This window comes from Monodon monoceros, unplaced genomic scaffold, assembly GCF_005190385.1.
Source record: "Monodon monoceros isolate NGI ecotype Baffin Bay Population unplaced genomic scaffold, NGI_Narwhal_1 Super_Scaffold_12, whole genome shotgun sequence".
NCBI classification, from domain to species: Eukaryota; Metazoa; Chordata; class Mammalia; order Artiodactyla; family Monodontidae; genus Monodon; species Monodon monoceros.
Window position 1 is genome coordinate 36,534,839 of NW_021703768.1, and position 24,195 is coordinate 36,559,033.

Sequence of the window (24,195 nt, forward strand, 5' to 3'; positions counted from 1 at the left end):
AGTTTAAAGTATATTCAGCTAGCACATTCTTGGCCCCAGTCTAATGTCGGGCCCCTTCCCTACACCCCCTTCCCCCTGTCCCTCAGACTTACAGTGAGCACAATCTTTAGAGAACGGCAGATTAAAGTACTAGCCACCATGTTAGGAGCCATTCTGAAAAAAAGAATTCTGACTATTACAATTTCCAAAAGCCCCAATTACATATATATTTCTCTTTTATAATAAGGACGCTAAAGAATTTTAATGTTTTATAATTGCTGTTTTTTTTCTGAGTAGATGTATATGTTATTGAAACTCTTGTTCAAAGAATATCTTCTATCCTAGTATAGTTTCTCTGATTTCAAATCTGAACTTTATGATGTCATGTAAAAAAGTTCAACAGAAACTCTTTAAAATACCAGGATACCATCCAAAAACTTAGAGGAAACAAAACTATTTAAATTTTATTTTTAAAGTCTAATTTTAATCCAGACCAAACAAACAAGCAGAAAAGTGAGAAAGCTGATTGTATAGGCAGACACAGATGTACCAAATGTAAAACAGTGGGTTATTAACAGAACTATTTACATGCATATTTACAAGCAATCCTTTTGTACATTAAGTTTTACTTTTAGTTAGTTGGAAAAAGATTTTTGACATTGGTAAAAATATTAATTAGGTAGGGCTGAGGTGGTACCACATTATAGTAATAAAAGTATTAGAAAAGTGATTCTCAAGGTATAGCAATTATAAAGCAGATGAAAACTTGAGTGACAAAGATCTAGTAAAATTCTCTAGTAAAAAAGTCAATGCAACTCATGCTATAAAACAAAAATGAGAAAGTCATATAAATAAAGCAGAATAATGTTCCAGGCTTTAGGGTAGTGAGGTTAGGTGAAAAAAACCAATTCTAGAATTGCAATAAATCCTCAGTGAAGAATCCTGGTTGTTTAGTTGGGAGTTCTTAGTCTTTTTTTTTAAGCCATTTTAAAAGCCCTTGGTCTCAAATAGCATCTGGATATGTGAATCAGTTGTTAATGATATATTCTAAGACTTCAGTGCTAAAGATATTCATGATTCTGATTCATATTTGAAACTCAATTCATTGAGACACTAAATGTAAAACTAAGTGAAAGCTATAATACTCATATCTAAAAAAGGATGCTACATTTTGCAGTAATATGTATTTCCAGGCTAAGAATTTTTCCCTCAAGAAAAGTAGAATTTAAAGGATAAGCTTCTAACCAGCTAGCAAAATTTACTTTCGACATTTTTCATTTTTTTCAAAATCGATTTTATTGCAGCCAAAACAGTGGAATTAACTGTACATAATAAACTATTATATATATATACACATTTTAAGTTATAGGGAATAAAGTTTATTTTGGCAGAGAGTGTTAAACAAAATTAAAGTTGCATACATTAGTAACATAACTCAACATCCTTAATTTGGTATAAGTGTGACACATTTTCTTGCTTTCCTGTGTTCTGCTAAGTCACCATAACCTAAACGGCTTTATAAAATTGATATGCGGAAATTTAATTTTACTGTTTTCGCTTACGCTCTGATTCCAAACAAAACTTTTCATAAGCTTCCTCTATCTCTGGGTCCATCTCATCATCAATATCATCCAAGTATCTGTGAAAGAAGCATATATGACAAGTTTAATGTTTTTTAATTCAGAAAATGTCTAAGATACTACGCCATGAAAGTAAGTATGTGTCTTCCCACCCCCCATGACCCTTTCTACCAACATGTGACAAAACTATCTTGCCAATCCTACCAAATGCTGATGGGTCTTTCTCCTTCTTCCTCCCCCATTTCTAGTACAAGGCCATATGTTGAAATGCCACAAGTTCATTAGGGCAAAGAGGATATAATGCTTACCAAACAAAACTTTAGAGGATAACCTGAAATTCAATGCCAAGGACAACTTTAATTTCCAGTAGTATACTGTCGGCAGGGCTGAACCTTCCTAATTGTGCTTGGAAGCACATCCCTGTATTTTTTTCTATTAAACTAGTACATAAAAGTATGTTAACATTAGAAAATCTTACACTGACTTATAATTAAAATGTTACTACTTAGAGACAGAATAAAGGTGGTTCATTTTTTTTTTTAAACCTACAACACATGAGATGGGATAAGAAAAACTGAAGTCACAGACTTAATTTATTTCCACCCTCCACTTATGAAGAGGAGAATCCAAGTAGCATGTCCAAATTCACATGAATTGTTAACAGAACTGGAACTAAACCTCACAAGTTCTTGGTCCTTCCATATACAAAATGCAGTACAATCTAACGATAAATGAGTAATACAGTAAAAGTTTATTTTATTACAAAGAATGGCAGATGAAGATTAAGAGATGAGAACAGGACTATAATTTATATATGTCTATCAGTCCAAACATTTTTATATAATTATGTTTTAATTTTAATCGTTTAACAGCTAAGCTTTGAGCCTTCTACTATGTGCCGGGGGCTGTCTCAAGTATTTATGTATCTCATTTAGTTCTCAAAAAAACTCAAGGAGGGGTCTACTATTCCTATTTAATAGATGGAGAAACAGGAACAGAACTTACCTAAGATCTTACAGCTTTAGAGTTACTTATTTAAAGTCTTAGGTATAATAATAGTATTTATTTTATAAAAACTAATTGTTTGAATATGCTACATTAATAGTTTTTCCACCTTAGCTATATTTAATTTTCAGAACCATAGTGTTTTCTCTAATATGATTTTCTGAAAATTTTTGGTAAACAACTACTACATATATACCACTATAACACCATTAAATCAAAATGCACATTCTTTCATCATCTTTTCTAGTCTAAACTCCACCTACAAACTGTGGCCACAGAAATTTCACAAAGAAAGTGGCTAAAGATGAGAATTCCCTGGCAGTCCAGTGGTTAGGACTCCACACTTCCACTGCAGGGGGGCCAGGTTCAATCCCTGGTTGGGGAACTAAGATCATGCTGGCAAGCCGCGCGGCATGGCCAAACAAAGCAAAACAACCCCCCCCATAAAAAAAAACCCAAGAAACAACCCAAAAAACCCCCAAAAAGAAAGCAGCTAAACAGAACTTACGGATCACCACCCCCTGATAAATCTGTTCCATTTTCTTCATAATCTGGAAAAAAGTCTTCTCTTTCAAGTAACTCTTGATATTTCTCTTGGTAATCTATAAAAAATAAAAAATTTTAATGCTGAAAAATATTCATATGAAATGGCCAGTTATCCCTAAAAATTTTTTTAATATTATGGCTTTTCATTTAAGCAGATACATTTAAATAACAGTAAGGTTCCAACTACATATTTAAGAATATCTTTTACAAAACTTATATTCTAATTGGCTTGCTTTATCTCTCCCCGCCCCCAGAATATGCTCATAAATTATACAGTTGGCCCTTTAGGGTCACTGACCCTCCACACAATCGAAAATCCACATATAACTTAGCCCGCCCTCCTTACACACGTTTCCTTTGTATTTGCGATTCAACCAACCCTGTGTAAGTACTGTAGCACATATTTAGTGAAAAAATCCACATATAAACAGATCTGTGCAGTTCAAACCTGTGTTGTTCAGGGGTCAAATGTATATTTAATATTCCTCTAAATATAAGATGGAAATCAAAGCCACTATGAACATAACAGAGTACATTTCACACCCAGTGTGCATGCTGTTTACATTCTCTGCTGCTTCTTTCCATCAGACAAGATATTGTCCTAACTTGTTGGGGAAGAACATGTTTCTTCCATACTACTGTTTTTCCTTCCACAAGGAGGGATTTCAATCAAACCTCCTAGTTTCTGGCTCCCCCATTATTCCTTCCCAAGGAGGTAAAGTGAGCTACCTGGCTAGCAGGTAAGAGCCATCATTGCTTGAAGCTTCTCAATCAGAGGAGGCTAACCTAGCAAATGTTCTGAGCATAGGAGATTTTCTTTTCTTCCCTCTCCTTAGAGACAGCTGGAACATAGATACCTGATAAATGTTTCAGCTATACTATCCCTTGGTTGGGCTCTTCTAAGGCAATAACAGGTGATATTATAGCTCTCCATCTGCCAACTGTCTTAAGCAGAGTTACCGAGTATCTTTTAAGATTAGCATGTGTGTATGAAGTCCTTACCTCTGAATAATATAATGGGTCAGTGTATATTAAAACTAGTTATCTTACAATTAGTTTCTTGTGAACAACAGCTACCTCAAATTTCGAGAGGATGATGTAATTACATTTAACTCCATAGAGACCATGTTTTTCCAAGATTGTCAGTCTCTATAAAACTCTAATTCTAGCTTAAAGGGTTAGTGATATTTTGATACCCAATCTTGGCAATTTGGAGACAATTTTAACTATAAAACCTTTCTGCAACAAATGCTTAAGGCAACAGATAAAACATTCTTTTAAATATACAAATGAGTTCACACACACACACACACACACACACAAACAATCAAGTCACCAGATGACAGAAACGAGAAGGGAACTGAAAGCCATACATAACTACTGCAGCTGGGAGGCTGACAGACCAGGTGGTATTATGAACAAAGGGCTTCGATTTTAAAACCCACAGAAGGTCAGAAAGCAAGGCCTTGAGTCCATGTGAAACAGAGAGATGGAATTCATGCCCCAAGTCCATCTCACCAAGACAAAGGCTGAACATTCAAAGAACTGGTATTGCAAGCAAAAGGTGAACCAAGAAAAAACAAAAAACACCTCGGTGGCAAAGGGAGATGGCAAAGAAGCTTGGTTGTCTCTGCCTGGGTTTGGAGTGAGGACAGAGGTACTCTGAAGAAACTGGTTCCCCAGAGAATTTTTAACAATGGGCCTGCACTTCAAATTTCTATTATCCACGTAAAGAATCCCTACGACAAGAAAATAGCAACTTGTTCCAAGCCAGTATTACCCATATGGCTCCTGGCACAAGCAAATATAAACCCCCCTTTGGAGAGATGTTCCTACAATCCAAGCCACAAGTTTTTATAAACAAAAACAAACAGGCAGTTAAAATGCTGGAGCTGTCATGAAGGGCCATAGTATATGCAACTTAACTTCAAATGATTTAGAAAAAAAAAAGAGAGTGTGGAGAGAACAAATAATAAATGGAGTAAACTGTTGAAGGTACATCTGAGTAAAAGGTAGATGGATGTTCTTTGCACAGTTTTTACTTTTATAACTTTACTGTAAGTTTGAAATCACTTCCACAAAAAAAGCTTAAGAAAGACAGTTAAATTTGAGATTTCAAAAAAAGAACACAACATAAATCATTTTGTATATGACAATTAGAAATAACAGTAGGGTTAGCATTAAAAGAAAACAAAAGTATGAAGCAAAAATAAGCATGTTTAGAATGATGACAAAAAAAGGACTCAAAACTTTAAGATCAAGATACTTTGAACAAAATGCAGAAACAAAATTCAGTTTGAAAACCAAATTGAATTTCTATAAATAAAATAGTTACTAGAAATAAGCAGGAAAAACAGATTGGACAACGATGAAGATCGAAGAACCAAAATGAATGAAGGTAGCCTCAAAGAATAAGGGAAGAAGGAAAATTTGTCTCACCAGACATAGCAAGATTTACAGTAGGTAAGAATAATTAAGAATGCAGTATTGGTGTCAAGACAAACAAGAAGAAAGATCCACATTCATGGACACAGGAATAAGACACAAATCTATAGGGAGTTACATGGTACACAGAGGAACGTTTTGTCCAAGAGAGAAAGGATGACCTGTTGCTGAGATGAGTAACTATAGAATATTTAAGTCCTACCATTTACCACATATAAAAACTAGCAGATGGATTAAACACCTAAATATAAAAAGCAACAAGGTTTAGAAGACAATGGAATTTGATCATAGTAAGTCACAGAGAGCACAAACAAGACTTTAACACTCAAAGCTTCTATGTGACAACACATGAAACGTAAAGACAGCACATACTGGGAGAAACTAAGGATCACTTTCCAGGCCATGTAAGTAATTAAAAATCAGTAAGAAAGACAAATGATCCAACAGAAATACAGGCAAAGGACACAAACAGGTGATTCTCAAACAAAGAAATCAGAGGTCAATAGAAACATGAAAAGAAATTCACTACCACTAGTAGGGAAATAAAAGTTTACAATTTCATACAAAGAGACTGACAAGAAAATAGGTCTGGTATCAATAAGTGTTGCCAACAATGGGAAATAGGAACACATGTTGCTGGTGGGAATATTAAGTGGTATGATCATGATGGAAAGCAGTTTAAGCAACATTTAGTGAAGTTGAAGATGCATATAGCCTATAATGTAACAATTCTACTTCGTTACCCTAAAGAAATTCCTGCATGTGCACAAAGATTCTTAAAGATGTTTGCACAGCACTGTGGGTAGTAACAAGTGTGAACCAACCAACCATCCACAAGTGGGAGGGGATCTATAAACTGTGATTTACTCTGAGTAGGTTATTATTTGGCATTTAAAATGAATGAACTAAAGCTATATATATATCAATCAACATGAACACCAAAAATACTGAATAAAAAATAAGTTGCAAAAAGACGTGCACAATAAGGCACCATTTAGGTTAATACTGCTGTGTATGGTAACACCTATCATTTACAGTCATACATGAAGTAAAAAGACAGCACAAGGACACCAATGTCAGGACAGTAATTACCTCTGTGGGGGGAAGTTATGGAAGGACTGGACTTGAAGGTGAGGTATCAATTACAGAAACAGAGAATGGTTATTACTGTCTATAAAGGGTTTTATTTCTTTGAAAAGACCCAGAGTATATATTGATAAGTGAAATTGGTTCAATCTTGACAGTGAATCAATATGCCCTTTTTTGTGTGTGGTTTCAATACTTTTGAATATTTCATAATTTAAAATTGAGAAGTTAAGCGGTTCTTCTTTCTACCCCTTTGTGCTAGAGGCATAGGACAGTCAGTCCCTGCTATCCAGAGGAAACAAATGGGAAAATTCTGATAAGCTGGTTGTAAGTTTGTTCAAAGTGGGGAAATGTTCTCTTGCTCACAGTGCAGTTCTGTTTATCACAATTAAAGCACTCATTCTATAAAATGGCTCTTTTCTGGGAAGGGAAGTGTGCAGAGATTTAGATTTTAATTAACTGACCCACCAAATATTAATAAGATCCACAATTCTTAGTATCTGCAAGTATTAACCTGTACCAATGAAAGCTGCTGACTATATAGTGAACTACAACCATCTTTCCCTTCTGCTTTAACTACCTGAAAGTTTAGAGTATAAAAACAAAATATTAGAGGAAATATAAAGTAAAAATGCTTGCATTTAATTGAGGGATTCTTCCAATCCTTCACTGTTAGGGTGACAAGACACTATATACTGAATCAAATGTTTGATGTGAAATGGTTCCAAGTGGTAACTGTAAGAATATTCTAGTGAGACAAACCTTTACCCTATATTTTAGAACGATGTGAACTCTTCAAAATGCTACAACTTTGTGCCAGTGAGGGTATGGTTTTCTGTAATTTACTATCTTACCAAAAAATGGTTGGAAAATGACTGAGACAACATACCTGGATCAGCGGCAGTGAAAGGAACACCATCAGATGTATAAAATGTTGGCTCATTCTAGGAGGAATCAGAGCGATTAAAACATGTTATCATTTCAGAATTGCTTTTTTAAAGCACATTAATTGAGCATGGCTGATTTCATTCATCTGTACCTGATAATACAAAAACAAGCAAAAAACTAAATTCCTAGCAGCCATTTTCATTTCACTGGGAAAGTCTATGGTCTTCAGATTACTATTCTATTATCTCAAGTTCTTGTGGGTCTAACCCCACCGTCTGCTGCCTGTCACACCCTTGGTGACTTGGTGCGTTGTGCGCTGTGATTTAGTGTCAGCTGATTTTTAGTTGTGGTTCCCACCCCCTGCAACCATTTTTTTCTTTAAGTATTTCCAAGACTGGATTGTAAGAGCATTCCTCCATAGTTTCTTTCTGTTTGATCCTGTCGAGAGCTTCAGGGCATCACTGGCCTGGTAACCATTTTCGTTTTCTTAATTTACTTTACTACAAAATGCCAAGTAAAAGTTTGAAATGCAGGCCTTTGATCATGAATTCTCTGGAAAAACTGCTTTGAGGAATCCCTACACTCACCCAAGTCCAAGTCAAGCCTTATTCATTTCCCTTGCCATTGAATGGCTCTTTGTCTAGTCTACCCTTTCACTGAGGATTCCTTCCATGGCTGCCATGTGACTCTAAGCCAGTGAAAAGAGTTATTAGGTATTAAATTCTGAGATAAGTTTATGTAACTTATCTACAAATTGCCAAAATTGAATTCAAGCAATAACCAAATTTAAAATGTAAACACTGGCATACCATAAAATAATTAGGATCATTTTCAGGTGTTGCTTCCCTGTATGTTGAAGTTGCATGGACTCTACCCCAGTTACTTGACCGGAGCTCTACAAGCTTCAAGAGCATCTGTTTTACATCTCTGCAGACAAAAGTTGAAAATGAGTTAAAACGAGCAAGTGTCATCGTGCTCTAATATATCACAGATGCCTAAAACGTTGTTTCAAAAATTTAACATGCTTTGATATTCTAGACATTTCCTGTAATAACACAAATTTATCTTTTTAAAAAAATGCACATCACTCCTTTACTATACTGATCTGGAAAAAAGGATTTAGTACAGTTATGCTCAAACGCGTACTGGGCCCAAGTGGCAGGCCAAGCAACTGGAACATGATTCAGAAATCTGGCACAGTGAAAGACACACTTGGACGTGATCAAGAGGCATTTCACTACCATAAAATAATAAGGCAGCGGAGGGATTCTAACACACGTGAGAGGATGAACTCCTACACCTTGGAAATCAAGGAGCTTATCCCATGTTGGTGTAAGGAATGGCTCATTTTCTGATGACCACACGTGGGAATATTTCAACAGTCATCAGAAACCCCAGAAGGTTTTTTATTTTAATTATGTAATTTTAAAATCTACAAACAATAAGTGCTGGAGAGGGTGTGGAGAAAAAGAAACCCTCCTGCACTGTTGGTGGGAATGTAAATTGATACAGCCACTATGGAGAACAGTATGGAGGTTCCTTAAAAAACTAAAAATAGAACTACCATATGACCCAGCAATCCCACTACTAGGCATATACCCTGAGAAAACCATAATTCAAAAAGAGTCATGTACCACAATGTTCATTGCAGCACTATTTACAATAGCCAGGACATGGAAGCAACCTGAGTGTCCATTGACAGATGAGTAGATAAAGATGTGGCACATATATACAATGGAATATTACTCAGACGTAAAAAGAAACGAAATTGAGTTATTTGTAGTGGGGTGATGGACCTAGAGTCTGTCATACAGAATGAAGTAAGTCAGAAAGAGAAAGACAAATGCCATATGCTAACACATATATGTGGAATCTAAAAAAAAAAAAGTTCTGATGAACGTAGGGGCAGGACAGGAATAAAGACGCAGATGTAGAGAATGGACTTGAGGACACGGGGAGGGGGAAGGGTAACCTGGGACAAAGTGAGAGAGTAGCATTGACATATATACACTACCAAATGTAAAACAGACAGCTAGTTAGAAGCAGCTGCATAGCACAGGGAGATCAGCTCGGTGCTTTGTGACCACCTAGAGGGGTGGGATAGGGAGGGTGGGAGGGAGACGCAAGAGGGAGGGGTTATGGGGGTATATGTATACGTATAGCTGACTCACTTTGTAATACAGCAGAAACTAACACAACATTGTAAAGCAATTATATTCCAATAAAGATGTTAAAAAAATTTTTTTTAATTATATACTTTTTTGTAAAAGTAAATACAACACATAAACACCAGGATTGGTCCCAATCTTCTGCAGGCAGGGAGGAAATATTTGTTTCAATTGCCACGCGTATTACATTCATTCTCCACTGGAATGACTAGAGCCACCCAGTCACCTGACTACAGAATAATACAGGACCGGCCCCTGGGAACATAAATAGGCTCTCTTGTTTTCCCTCATTGGTCACGCCTAACATGGTTCCCCCCAACACTTACTCAAGCAGGTCCTTAGTAATAGACAAAGCATTAGCAACCCCCCCCCCGAATTACTTCCTGTCCACCCTCTTGGACAAGTCTCCCCTTGCTTGGACTGACAACCCTGCCCCAGAGGTGCCATTCTGACTAGACTGCATGAAGGGAGTGGGTGCAAGAGAAAAAAACGGCTAATATGAAATTGGGAGCCACTGGTCCCCATCTGGAGCTACAACTTACAGATGCGGTCAGTTTGATATGCGTAGGGGAGAAGTGCAGAGGAATGGGATGGGCAGGGAGGGTGTCCTTGGGAGTAGTTTGTCTGCTGCTCGCCCTCCCTTCTTGGCCTTGCCCTGGGCAGCCACAGAGTCCATGGCTTTACACACAGTCTCCTCATCCCCCAGGAACTGCACAGGCGTGATGGGCTTCATGTTCTTGTCCAATTCACAGTCAGCAGGCTCAGCTCCATGATAAGCTCTTCAGAGACCCTCTCTGCTTGACAATGCCCCTGGAGGCTGGTGCCACGGGCTACAGCCAATACCCGTTTCCCCTTCTTGATCTGGGAAACTATTTCTTCCTTCCAAAAGGGCAGAGCTCTGGTAATAGTATCCTTCAGACTCTCACGGGAGGGTAGCTAATATCCAGTGAGGTCTCCATGCCTTCGATTCTCACTGACGTTGCTGTGGAAGGGATGACTGGGCTCCACTGGAGGTAGTGGGACTTCAGAGGAGCGCCTTCAGATCTTCACTGGGCCTCGCTGCGCTTGGCAGCGGTTTCTGCTTTACTGAGGCCAGAGCCCTCACTGCCGCCCACTGAGGAGCCTGTCCTCGCCTCTGAGAGCCGCATTTGGTCAACGGCACCCAGCACTGTCCAGAGGGTCTGAAGTGCTCTCTTACGCACTGAGGTGAAGTCTACATGCTCGCACCCCACTGCCTGGCTCCTGCTGCCTTTTTTTTTTTTTTTTTTTTTTAAGACAGGCTTGAAATTTATTCCATGTAACTGTGGCTATATATGGTTCTTAAAGGCAGTGCGATCCTGCTAACACTTTTATACCTCCAACTGGACTTACAGTAGTACTTTACCCAAATATTTATTGAGCTTAAAAGTATAAATCATTTTATTTTTTAAGGGACTCATATTCCCACAGGAATATCTTAACTTCTTCCATTCATAAGCATAACTGAAGAAAAGTGGCTAGGTGAGCAGAAGCCATAGGTAAAAAAAAAAATTTCTGTAGATTTCTAAAGAGTATTCTGATGAAGCACAACAGATTAAAAACAACCCCAAAGAAAAAGCAAGGAATTGAGATCCACTGGCTATCTATATTACTTCTTTTCCTACCTGCTGCAATTTGCGTCTAGGACAACATTTTCAATTCTCTGAATAACTTCTTCCATATCAGTCTTTCCTTTTTCCTTCCAGGCATCTTCTAAAACTGACCCTGTCAACTAAAAAAGCAAGTATCAGTAAAATAAAGAATTCAATAAAGTACAGAAATTCTAAAAAGATATTAGTAGCAGTTCAAGCATTCTTTAAACAAGATGAATTTAGCAAGTTAAATATTCCTAATTATTTTCTACCATCTAATATTCAGGAATCGCTATACTTTTTCTTGACAGGAAAAAGGAATGAACTATAGCAGAAGTTTTACCATAGGCTTTATACGCCAATGACTGTATGGCACGTTTGCTATATGACCAAGGCTATAAAATTTTAATCAACATATCACTTTTTGAAATATGCAACATCCAACAAGTGTAGAAACTGAGAATTTAAAAAACACAATCAGGAAAAAAATGAGTTAAGGATATAAGCAGGTAATTCACAGAAACTAAAAAAATGGCTTACAAACAAAAAAAGGCTTTAATTCACTAGTGATTTTAGTCACAGAAATGCAAATTAAAATGAGCTTTTTGTTTTTACTCATCACGATGACAAAATAAAACCTAGGATTGATTCTATCCATCACTGATAAGGATATGGGAAAAGAGGTATACTCATTCACTGTTGGTGGGAACACACTCTGATTCAGCATTTGGAAGGGAAATTTGGCATTACTTATCAAATTAAGGTATACATGCTCACTGAGCCACCAAATCTATGGGTAAGAATTTAAGTTACATAAACAACTGCATATATAAAGATACAATGAAAGATTACTGACAGTGCTATAGTGGCTAAACTGAAAATAACTGCTCAAGGATGGAATGGATAAACAATGTGCATGCATACAATGGAACACTGGGAAGCTACTGAAGAAAGAGCCATGCAAAAATCCAAGATCTTCATTTGGTGGTAAAAAAGCAAGCCACGTCAGAGTAAGATCTTACGGGAGCACACATGCAGATAGAGGAAGAGAAAGAAAGGGACTTTACGTATGGGGTGGAGTGAAGGACTTCCATTTTTCACTTTTAAACTTCTTGTATTAAACAATAAGTATATATTGTCTTTCCAATATTAAATTCGAGAGTAAAGTAAAATGTCAATATTTAACTTAAATAACTTACTCTTGGATCTATTTGTGCATTATATGTACTTTCCTTCCTCTAAATTATACACTAAAGGGATAAAACAGTTACATTTTAAGAAAAAAATAAGTAAAACCTACCTTCAGTAATTTTACTGCACAAATTAAGTTGTCATCCATAGGATTAGAAAAGAGGGCATTCAGCAACTCCCGAAGACCGACCTGAAGAATGTCTGCCCTTGTAACCTGTCCATTTGTTCCTTTGATCTTTTGGGGAAAAGAAAATGAAAAGCAACTATGCCAAAATATAACACAGATATACAAATGGTCTAACAAAGTGCTGGCAAAATAAGTGTTTTAAGTTAAACAATACAAAACATGTGGTCAGGGTCTTCCCTGGTGGCGCAGTGGTTAAGAATCTGCCTGCCAATGCAAGGGACACAGGTTTGAGCCCTGGCTGGGGAAGATCCCACGTGCCACGGAGCAACTAAGCTCGTGCTCCACAACTACTGAGCCTGCGCTCTAGAGCCTGCGAGCCACAACTACTGAGCCCACGTACCACAGCTACTGAAGCCCGCACGCCTAGAGCCTGTGCTCTGCAACAAGAGAAGCCATGACGATGAGAAGTCCGCGCACCGCAACGAAGAGTAGCCCCCGCACGCCGCAACTAGAGAAAGCCCGCGCACAGCAACAAAGACCCAACACAGCCAAAAATAAATAAATAAATTTATATATTAAAAAAATATATATGGTCAGGACAATTTAAGCCTCCTTTAATATTACTGCTTCATAAAGCAGTCTCTAGCCTATTAACACCTTTTTGGGAACACAGAGCTTTTTTCTGCTTTTTATACTATTTAAAAATACTCTAACTTGCATCAGAATAGAATATGTATCTCAGCTCTCCGGCTTGAAGAACTGTAGGTTCAGGAGCCATGCCTTATCTTTATAACTTCCACCACACATATCATCATGACTTCTATATAGGAAGTTCAACTGCATTCTTAAAGTGACAATTCATTTAAGGTACATTTTATATTGGTGTTCTTATTTGGCTTATACAAAAATAAACTGAGAAAGATTACGGCATGAGATTTTTTTAAAAATTAAGGCCATCTGTGGTAAAAAGGCACAGTAAATTAGGCACGAGATTGGACAAAGACCTTTTAGATGCATTGACTGAGATGTACATTTGACGGTGGATTCGTGTGTCTTTTCAGTGGTATTTACAATACTAAGTCCTCAAATCAGAGTTTAAGAAGGTATACCGATATCTGGGACTAACTCGTTAAAAAAAAAAAAAAATCAAGCAAATCCATTACAAAAGTAATATTCAGCACTTATGTTGCCTACCAACAAGCATATACTCAAGTATGCCACCAATTTAGCTGTAGACTTTGTACAAATACATTCTATATAGAAGATTAATATATAAAATAGGACCAAAAAGAACTACTGTAGGTGAATCAGGTGAAAAAAACCAAACAAAAAACACAGAAACTCTAGTCTCTCCCCTCTTCAAAGTTTTATGCTCTGCAGGGCAAGTTGCTTTTGGGTCACCATCTGAAAGTCAACATACTAAATGTGCTAATATTTATGATACAAGGATTCAAAAAGGTGTGACTGTCTGTATTCCAAAAGCCTGAAATCACATGTAAACCATGGCTTTCCAAAAGTACATAAAGACTTTAAAATGCTTAGTAACTATCTCCCAACACTGCCCATGAACAGGAAGACAAAATGGTACATATGTTCCATTTGAGGACAGATACTACCATGAGTAGGCACTGAGACTATTTTCTTTATCTCCCATTTCACTTTTAATGTTATAAAAGAGTAAACACAAATCCCTTATTGAGATCAATTTATATTCTCAGGCTTTGTCAGTACTAAAAAGAAAAATTTCTCCTCACCTCCAGGTTAAGATAAAGTTCTCCCAGAAAGAGTACAAATGCATGGAATCGTTTTCGAGTCACTTCGTCCCCTTTTGCAGCTTGATCTTTAACTTCATATTCAGTCCGACATCTAATAAAGACATACCTTTTGTAATCTCACATTGCTTTGTTTTTTAAATAGTCAAACAAGATGACCATTTGTCAGTTTGGTTGTTCACAAGCAATACAGAGGCAAGTACAATGCACCAACACTCTGATTTTCTGTAATAAAAAGTGTTCCTGTCTATTGTAGCGATCAGAATATGTACTATCTTTTCATACAAAGGTTCCCAGTTTTAAGAAACTGATGAGAATAGTTGAAAATAAACCTATTACTAGAACAAACTGTAACAAGTTACAGCTACATAGATTTCATGAGGTTCGTTGTATATTGGCAGTAAAAAACAAAACAAAAACCCCCACTGCCTCACCTTATTTATTGTCTCATAGGCTTTTTAAGAAAGCACTGTTTTTATGCGAAGTATCCCTAAAATATTCTGCTCTTGCTGAAATACGAACTTTGAACAGAGCTTTAAAAAAGATATATAAATACAGATGACGTCCAACTAAGCTGAAAATGAATTCTTATTAAGCCCATTATTCTTAGAATTTCTATTATACAAATCAGAGAAGTGAAGTAAGAGGAGAAGTCCCCAAATGAAACCACACAGAAACATAGAAGGCAATTAATCTGGTCTTTGTTTGGGTCTTTGTTTCTAATAGAGACTAAAGGAGTCAATTTATTTTCCCTTGTTTGATTTCTCCCTGACTTGGTGCATTCACCTTAGAGCTTACATAGTTCTTATTATCTAAAATAATCACAAGAAGCCTGTCATTGTCTATACCAATGAATTATGGTGTCAGCTACTAAAATGGATTTCTAAAATGTACTTTTAATGTTCACCATTTTGGTGTTAAAGATTTTTTTATTTTTCTTGATAAGGTGTAAGAACATTCTAGAAAAGTCATGTGTTTTATAAAAATGATTTTGATAGTTCTCCTTTTAAAGACCAAGGGAGCAGCTTATGAAGGGTTAACGGCTTTCATACCTGAGGTACCAATTTAAAAAAATTTTCAAAAAGAACCTAAAAAGTCATTTCTTGTCCAAGAATTTACCTTGGTTCAGTTTACGTATCAATCATAAACCCAGCTTAGCCTAGTGTGCCAGTGCTTACAAGCTATATTAAATGAGCGACATCTGCTGTTTGAGTCAGACGTGGAAAGATATTGGTTATCTTCTCATACATATTAATTCCTCATCAGAAAAAAAGTTGGGATATCTATAAATAGAACACTGGTTAATAATGGAAAGGATCAGTTAATTAATGCCAATTCAGTTATCCAAGCACCTTGTTGGCTGCTTTCCTTTCTGTCTTTCCTTTTATGACTTTTCAGGTAAGAGCTTCGATGAAATGACCTTTCTGTTTTATCAACGCCATTACTATTAGATTATATATTAATATATGTTAATGTATGTACAAATGCAAATCCCTACACTTGTACATGGTTGATTATCTAGGTGAGAGGAAAGACTCTAAAACTTTAAGCTAAAGACTTTCAATTATAAAAGTAATACATGGCTATTTCAAAAAGGTTAAAACAGAAAAATATAAAGAATAAAGACACTGCAGCCCAGAAATAACTGCTGTGAAGGTAACTTCTATCTGTTTCAAAGTATTCTACATTTTTAAGTTAACAGAATTATGATCTTTTCACTTGTTATATGATTAGTGTTTTTCCATGTTGATAGCTTTGACAGTATCCTAGTACTAGAGAAGCACACACAGGGGATACAGAGTCAAAAGAGCCAGAAGAGTGATTCTCAACCATGACTACATAGTAGAATCACTTGGGGAGATTTATAAACCATGCCCACACTCTCCTTCAGTCTAATTATATCAGAATTTCCAAGACTGGAGGCTTAGCCCCATTTTAAGTCTCTAGGTAACTCTAAGGCAGAGCCAGGGGTGAGTAGCAAAAGGGAAGATAAGCAAGCCTTTCTACCATCCTACCTCCTCAAAGTGCCAACTTTCACATCTTTCCAAAAGCTATAATTTGTACTTTAATGATTAGGTAAGGTTAGATATTTCTGTAACTTTGTCAGTTATATTTTTCCAAACTGCACCTATCCAGAGTCATTCCAAATACTTCTATTAAAAATAGAAATATTTCTGGCCTTTTTCTTACTCATTCCTAAGAGGCCCCTCTTTTCATATTAAATAAATGAGCTCACTGCCATGTTGTTACAAATGTCCCTATTTTTACTTCACTTCTTATAAATTTATGACCCCTCCAATATTATAATCTATATGAAATTAAGTTTAATCTCTTGTTTTAGGGCCTGAGGTATCATGTCTTGCTTAAAATGGCTTTACCAACCTAATATTTTTGTTTGTCATTTTTTCCCCTAGTATTTACTGTTTCAGTTTTATATCTGAAATATATTTTGGTGTAAAGAATGAGACAGGAACCCATCTTTGTTTTTTTCTTCCCAAATGACTAGCCAGTTATGTCAGCAGCACAATTTGTCTTTTACTTATGTATCTGAAGTGTCACCTTCGTTAAAAGCTTAATTTTCAAGTGTCTCTGGAGTGTACTTTTGGAGTCTTTATTCTGTTCCAGTGCAGTTTAACCACACGATGGAATACTTTGCAACCATTAAAAGTATCTTTAAAGAACTAACAGGCAATCTCTAATAAACTCAAAGACAACCTTGTTATTGAATAAAACAACTCAGATTATAAGAAAATTCATTTCCCTACATTAGCTCATTAATTCAATGTCATCCCAAAACATAAATAAGTAACAACAACATTTGTGTAATTTCACATGCTGATTCTAAAGTTCAGAGAAAATAAGCATGCAAGAATAGCAAAGAAGACTACACACACACACACAGACACACAAACGAATGGGGAACTAGTGTGAAAAAATGAGAGTTTTTTAATAGCCTGGTAATAAAACAGGAAGAGAACAAGTAATGAATGGAATAGAATGAAAGTCCAGAATCAACGCAAATATAAGGATGTATGTAGTGTGATAAAGGCAGCAGTTCTAATAAGGAATGGATCATTCAAAAAAGTGGTATGGGAAAAATTGGTTAAACATGTGGCAATAAATGAAATTAGATCCTTACTCAAGCCAAAAGTACTAAAAAATATGTAAAGTGACTATTTTTAAGATCTTGGAAAAGGAAAAGACCTTTCTAGGCACAAAACCAAAGGCAGAAACCATCATAAGAAAAAGGCATAAATATGACTATAAACTTAATACTATACAAATAAGAATGGTCTGCCCTTGGACTTCCCCGGTGGCGCAGCGGTTAAGAATCCACCTGCCAGGCTTCCCTGGTGGTGCAGTGGTCAAGAATCCACCTGCCAATGCAGGGTACACGGGTTCGAGCCCTGGTCCAGGAAGATCCGAATGTCACGGAGCAACTAAGCCTGTGCACCACAACTACTGAGCCTGTGCTCTAGAGCCCGCGAGCCACAACTACTGAGCCCACGAGCTGCAACTACTGAAGCCTGCGTGCCTAGAGCCCGTGCTCCACAACAAGAGAAGCCACTGCAATGAGAAGCCCGCTCACCACAACGAAGAGTAGCCCCTGCTCACTGCAACTAGAGAAAGCCCCTGCACAGCAACGAAGATCCAATGCAGCCAAAAATAAATAAATAAATAAATAAATTTTAAAAAGAAAGAAAAAAAAAGAATGGTTGCCCTACTCTCCCCTGCAACTTTCTATAAAGAACAGTCTTTAGCAAAGAAGAACAGTCAAATTCTAGTACATTTAGAAGTAGTTTTCCTTTAATTTCATATATACACACTAACCTTTGAAGTAGCAATTGGCGGAAGTTGCCACTCTGTGGGCTAATTGTCAGATGATGGGACAGGTAATTACAGAGGCGAGCTCCCATGTAAGAGAAATTTGGGATAGATGTGGCCTTTCAAAAAGAAAAAAGTTTTATATGACACAGACACATCAAGTTATTAATGCAAACACTTAACAGCAATATTCTAAAGAGGAAAAACATTCCTGCCTCCAAAACTATACAGAAAAATGTACAAGTCATTTGTAATTGTTAGGCATAAGGATATTAACTCTCCCTCCCAACCTTACACCAAGAACCAGAATAAGTACAAAGAAAAACATTAAGGTAAGCTCTCCCCACCATTTACCCGAGGTTAGCAGAAAGCAAAGAGATAAATCTCTCTTTACACCAACTAATTTTTGCACAAAATATGTACATGTACCCAGTTGCATAGTGCCAATTATGAAGTATATTTGCCAAACTAATGATCTGTGGCATTTCTCAGGAATAGGATGGCACCAACTTTGGCATCTAGCAGTCCAGAACAAGAATCCCAGGCCTGTTTTGTGACCCTGGATATCTCTAAACCTCCCTGAGCTTCAGTTTCTTGATTCCTAAAGAGGTAAATTAATGGTACCTGATGGAAAAGATTAACACTTCAACAACACTCCAAACACTTGGGGTAATAAAAGAGGAAATCAAAAGAAATAAGCTATTTTTAATAAGAAGACAGTGGAAAAACACTGAGTATCAAAGACTGTGTGACATAGCCAAAGAAGTACTCAGGAAGTTTAACTTTCACTGCAGTTTTTAAAGAACAGTAGAACACACACATTAAGAGGTTAAGGGACTTGGCCAATCCCACAAAGGTAGTAGTTTACCAGAGTCTAGATCTAACAAATGGCCTGATGCCCCTCCAATCCTATGTTGGGTCTAGTTACTCATGTGCAACCTTAGACAAGTCATTTAACCTCTGTTAAGCTATGTATAAAATGGGGATAAGAGTAATACCTTGCAACCACTGAGGATTAAATGAGTTAGCTACAGGTCAAGTGTTTAGCATTGCCTGGCATGGAGTAAGTACTTTATAGTTAGAACTTTTTATTTCTAATTATTTCCTTGCTCACACAGGACCCTGTACATTTCTCAGCAAGGAAGAAAGACTGATTTCTCCTGACATTCATGTATGTGTATCTGGTACCCCAAAAGACTTGAAATTCAAAATTTATACTTTTCCCATTATTGGCATTGCCTGTTTTCCTTTACTTTTAAAATTTAAAGTAAATTTAAAGACAACAAGGCTGGTCATTAAAGTTTCCTGCCTCCCTGCTATACCTCAATTTTACTTCCATAGACAATCACTTTCAATTCTTTCAGCTGAAAAGGTTTTAACCTCCGTATCTCCATGCTCCATGATTTGAGTTTAGCCATTTCTTACTAGCTCCCCACGAAGGAAGATGAGCATTTACGTTTCACCCTGTTTAACCTTACTTCATTCCACTATGGTATAACTGTAGATACACTGTGATTTTTTAAAATAGTTTTGTGTTTCCCTTTACAGTTGTACCATGTATTATGCTGATTTCTCCTCTCTTGCACAACCTTGTTTTCCCTAGACTTAATTTTTTCTACTTTTTAAATATATTTCTCACTGACTTCTCATTAGTTTTTTCTTCTTAATATCTTCAAACATAAGGGAGTGTGCTCATCTTACCAGGGAAGTCTCTCCTGGAGCATTCTGCCCGATTCCAGTGAAGCCTTGTACCTCTAGGCCTACTATGTGCATGGCTACTATCTTGGGATCTCCCTTCACCATCATCTGGATGATTCACTTAGCCTCTCCTGTAAAATTCCCTGTTTCCTAGTTCCCATGTCTTCATCCTTAAATCGTCCTTTTGGTGGAGTACCTCCTTCAATAACTTCAAGAAGGATTATGATAAAACTTCAAACTGGTTACTCAGTGCAAAAAGATCTAGACAGTCTAATTTTTTTAGATTTTCAAGCAATCGTTTTAGCCTCATTCCATCCTTATCCTAGAACCTTTCTGGAGATTCTGCATCATAAATCAGGGCGATTCTCGACTTTCACCACTGGCTTGGAATTCAACTTTTAAAAAAATCCGCCAGGTCAGTTACCACTCATCCATCTGCGTTCTAGTCTCCAAAATGGGTACTTCTATCTCCTTTCGCCATATAAGTCCTTATGGGCTTTTGGTGTTCTAAAATCCCCACACTGTCATTTTATAGTAGTATTTGGTGAGGAATCAAAATTGAGTATGTAGGTTTAATCTGTTTTTTTTTTTTTTTTACTGTTGGTAAATCTATATCACTGACCATAGAATGGTAGAACTTAAAATATTTGAAGCATTGGCTTTGAGACAATCACAGAAACTGTAGTTTGTTAGGTTAGAGCCTTTCTAACCAACCCTGATATAATATGAGCATAATAAGAACTATAATAATATAATTCTGATATAAGAACTACAATCAAGCAGCCTATTGAAGAGCTGAAACTAAATAGAGCCAGAAAAGCAAAAAGAAAACAGTAAAATTCTTCCATTTTCTTATCTAATATTCCTTTTTAATCCATTTAGATGGCAAAAGTAGGAATCAGGACAAATAGAGCAGATCTATCTTCCTAAAACCTCAGGCATTTTCAGAAATCTAAGAGTTGGCCAGGTAATACTGAGGTCCAGTTAACAATCCAGAACAAACTGGAAAAGTAGTCAAATGAAACACGAGGTAGGATGAAGAAAACACACAAAAAACAACCTGCTATCATAAGTCACCCTCACATATATTCCAAGTTTGAGCTGCTCTTTCAGCAATGACTGAAACAGAAATATAACCTTTGGTGGCATTTATCTCCTACTCTGTTTTTGGCCAGTCTCCTCAATGACCTTAAATTTGTCTTCAAAATTGAGTGTTGTCTATTTTTTCCCCCTTAAAATAGCATTAATGTGTCAATGACCAATATGCTAGAATTAAAACTAAACTTTGTGTGAACAACCTAGACTGACATTAGATTTTTTTAAAGGAGTTGAGATGTAAATCCTTGAAATTTTTAAAGACAAGCAGAAATGTTAAGACTTAAATCAAGGTGTTTTGTGGTCCTTTTTTTTTTTTTTTTTTTTAAATAAAGAATTATTTGTGAGGCAAAAAAGTTCTCCCATGACTTTTTTTCTCCCCTACTCCAATAATGGCAGATCCTTATAAAACAGGGGTTTGGAAAAAAGGCATGATACTCATGTAGTGGCCTCAGAAGTGTCCAAAGCTCCTTCCAACTGCCTGTACAGAGCCTTGGCTACACAGGAAAATTTGCAGTCTGGCTCTAGTTCTGGATCCCTAATTACAGAAATTCTGTACAACAGAGACTTAATAGCTCTCATGAACCATAAAGAGTCAAGGAGTGTGGAGGCTGGTGAACACGTACCTGGCCTCCCTCAAGGAGCAGCCACCACCTCTGGGCATCAAGGAAGCTATCCAGTGATTGCCCCATGGTATTAGCCAACCTACCTGTTGATAGATGAGTTCCACAAGTTCTTGCAAAGCATCATCTGTTGTAACCCAGCCATTCAGTGTCTCTGCAAACTGTTCAATTTCAGTTTCAAAACTGCCAGGCTGCTCTGTAAGATGATTCAAAAAATCCTGAACATATTCTGACAAAGTGGGATAATCCTCACAACCATCCTCATAGGATTCCTATAGATCAAAAGGTTAAAAAAAAAATTAATCCATGCAACTGGCTAAAAAAACATGAAGCAGCTTTGAGTTGGGATGTCTCTAGCTCAAATTATATTTTTAAGAATCCTTAACCTGATAAAATGTGTTATTTTCTTCAAAAAGTTAAGTCCACTTCTTCCTTGCCCAATAGCCAAAATGTTATAATAGAAGGGCTTCATCTCGCTGGGTAGAGAATTGTCTTCTCACCTCTGGTAGATTTACAAGATGGCTGAGAAATAAAGTTTAAACCAACATTTCATTATAATACCAAGATCAAAATTAAGATTTATAGATACAATAAGATCCAGGATTTGTTTCAAAATGGGAGGGGGGAGAGGGACCAGAGATACAGAAACAAGAATGGCCACCTGTAGCTAACTATTGAGGCCACAGGCATTCATTATACCATTCTCTATCCTTGTAGATATTTGACAATTTCTATACTGAAAAATGAAGTTTGTCATCTGTCAATCCCCAAGGACATGGAAATAAATATATAGTTAAGTGACTATAAAATATCATAGTGTACAGTGGTAGGAGACTTGCTATATCCAAGTTTCCAGCCAATCTTGATAGTAGCAACAGTTTCCAATTAATATATATCACTACCACCCCAGTGTTCATAGCAACATTATTTACAATAGCCAAGGTACAGAAGCAACCTAAATGCCCGTCGACAGATGAATGGATAAAGAAGATGTGGTACTTATATACAACAGAATATTACTCAGTCATAAAAAAGAACGAAATAATGCTATTTGCAGCAACATGGATGGACCTAGAGATTATCATACTAAGTGAAGTCAGACAGAGAAAGACAAAGATCATATGATATCACTTACATGTGGAATCTAAAAAAATGACACAAATGAACATATTTACAAAATAGAAATGGAGTCACAGATGTAGAAAACAAACTTATGGCTACCAGGGAGGAAAGGAGGGAGAAGGGATAAACTGGGAGAATGGGACTGACATATACACACTACTATACATAAAACAGATAACTAATAAGGACCTACTGTATAGCAAAAGGAACTCTACTCAATACTCTGTAATGACCTATATGGGAAAAGAATCTAAAAAAGAGTGGATATGTGTATAACTGATTCACTTTGCTGAAACTAACACAACATTGTAAATTAACTATACTCCAATAAAATTTTTAAAAAATATACCACTATCACCTTTAAGTATTTCCCAACCTTTTAATTAAAAGAACACAGAACCATATTTTAGTATTATTTAATTTTTAGAGAGACTTACAGCCAATAAAAATTTCTGGGAAGATAGACAAGGGATAATAGTAGTTACATCTGGAATGAGGAAACATTTATGTTATAAATACAGACCCTTTATTATGAAATTGTGAAAGCAGTTAAGCATTATAAATGCATGTATATTAAATGATTACTTAATGTTAACCACAAACGTGTGAATTTTACAATTAAAAACGAGTTTAAGTTTCTGATATACAGTTTAGAGTTTTACAGATTTGTAGTATCCTACTATTAATGACAATGAAAAGCAGGAAGTCTACAGGTCCCAGTTGATGGTACTGATTTCTTAACTGTTCCTATCAAACGTCATTCATTGTGGCAAAATGCAGTTTAGAACACTGATTTCAGTCTTTTTTTTTTTCCAAATAAGCATAACTCTTTTAAGAGAATTTGAAGTGGGAAAGTAGAGCTGTTCTGAAAAAAGGTGAAAAGGGGATTCAGGGCCTGTTGTTTCAAGCAAAAAGGGAGACACAGAGTATTCTGAACAGATGAGCACTCCAATGTGTTTGAATTAAAGCTTGTATTAGTTCTCTAGTACCAGATTTTTTAAAGTATACATTTCTTCAGTCTTCAATGTGAAGTCAAATGGCTTCCAAGCAGAGGAATATTTAAGTTTTATTTTTCTTAGAAAGAGTTCTGTGACAAGAGGTTAGGAGGGACATCAACTAGAAAACTCACTTCCGGGGGGAGGCGGTACATATGGGGGGATAGGGGTATATGGGAACTCTCTGTACCCTCCAATCAGCTGTGTTGTGAATCTAAAGCTGCTCTAAAAAACAGTCTATTAATTAAAAAAAAAACACAACAAAAAAGAAAACTCACTTCCCAGTAGGTACTTTGAATACACTGTCAAGAGATGAGAACCTAATCCAAAGCAGTGGGACAAAAGGAAATGATCACTTAGGTGGAATAGTAGAGACTATTTTAGTTAACTTGATTGGAAGCGGGCAAGAGTGTGAAAGAGGAAAGTGAGTCAATACACCA

General features: G+C 36.5%; 1 protein-coding gene and 1 pseudogene across 3 annotated transcripts in view; both read right to left on the reverse strand.

The window, feature by feature from the left end:
• Positions 1-435: 435 nt before the first annotated feature.
• Positions 436-24,195, reverse strand: part of PAIP1 (poly(A) binding protein interacting protein 1) — a 29,414-nt gene continuing 5,654 nt past the window's right edge. For all 3 annotated transcript variants that reach the window (XM_029217780.1, XM_029217779.1, XM_029217778.1), the window contains exons 3-11: positions 21,725-21,910; positions 18,229-18,341; positions 14,380-14,491; positions 12,608-12,733; positions 11,341-11,447; positions 8,339-8,456; positions 7,531-7,585; positions 3,073-3,166; positions 436-1,618 (exon numbers count right to left, since the gene is read on the reverse strand). In XM_029217780.1, the coding sequence (XP_029073613.1) occupies positions 1,525-1,618; positions 3,073-3,166; positions 7,531-7,585; positions 8,339-8,456; positions 11,341-11,447; positions 12,608-12,733; positions 14,380-14,491; positions 18,229-18,341; positions 21,725-21,910 (1,005 nt within the window). In that variant the 3' untranslated portion in view covers positions 436-1,524. The remainder of the gene's footprint in view (positions 1,619-3,072; positions 3,167-7,530; positions 7,586-8,338; positions 8,457-11,340; positions 11,448-12,607; positions 12,734-14,379; positions 14,492-18,228; positions 18,342-21,724; positions 21,911-24,195) is intronic.
• Positions 9,698-11,167, reverse strand: LOC114891656 (annotated as a pseudogene).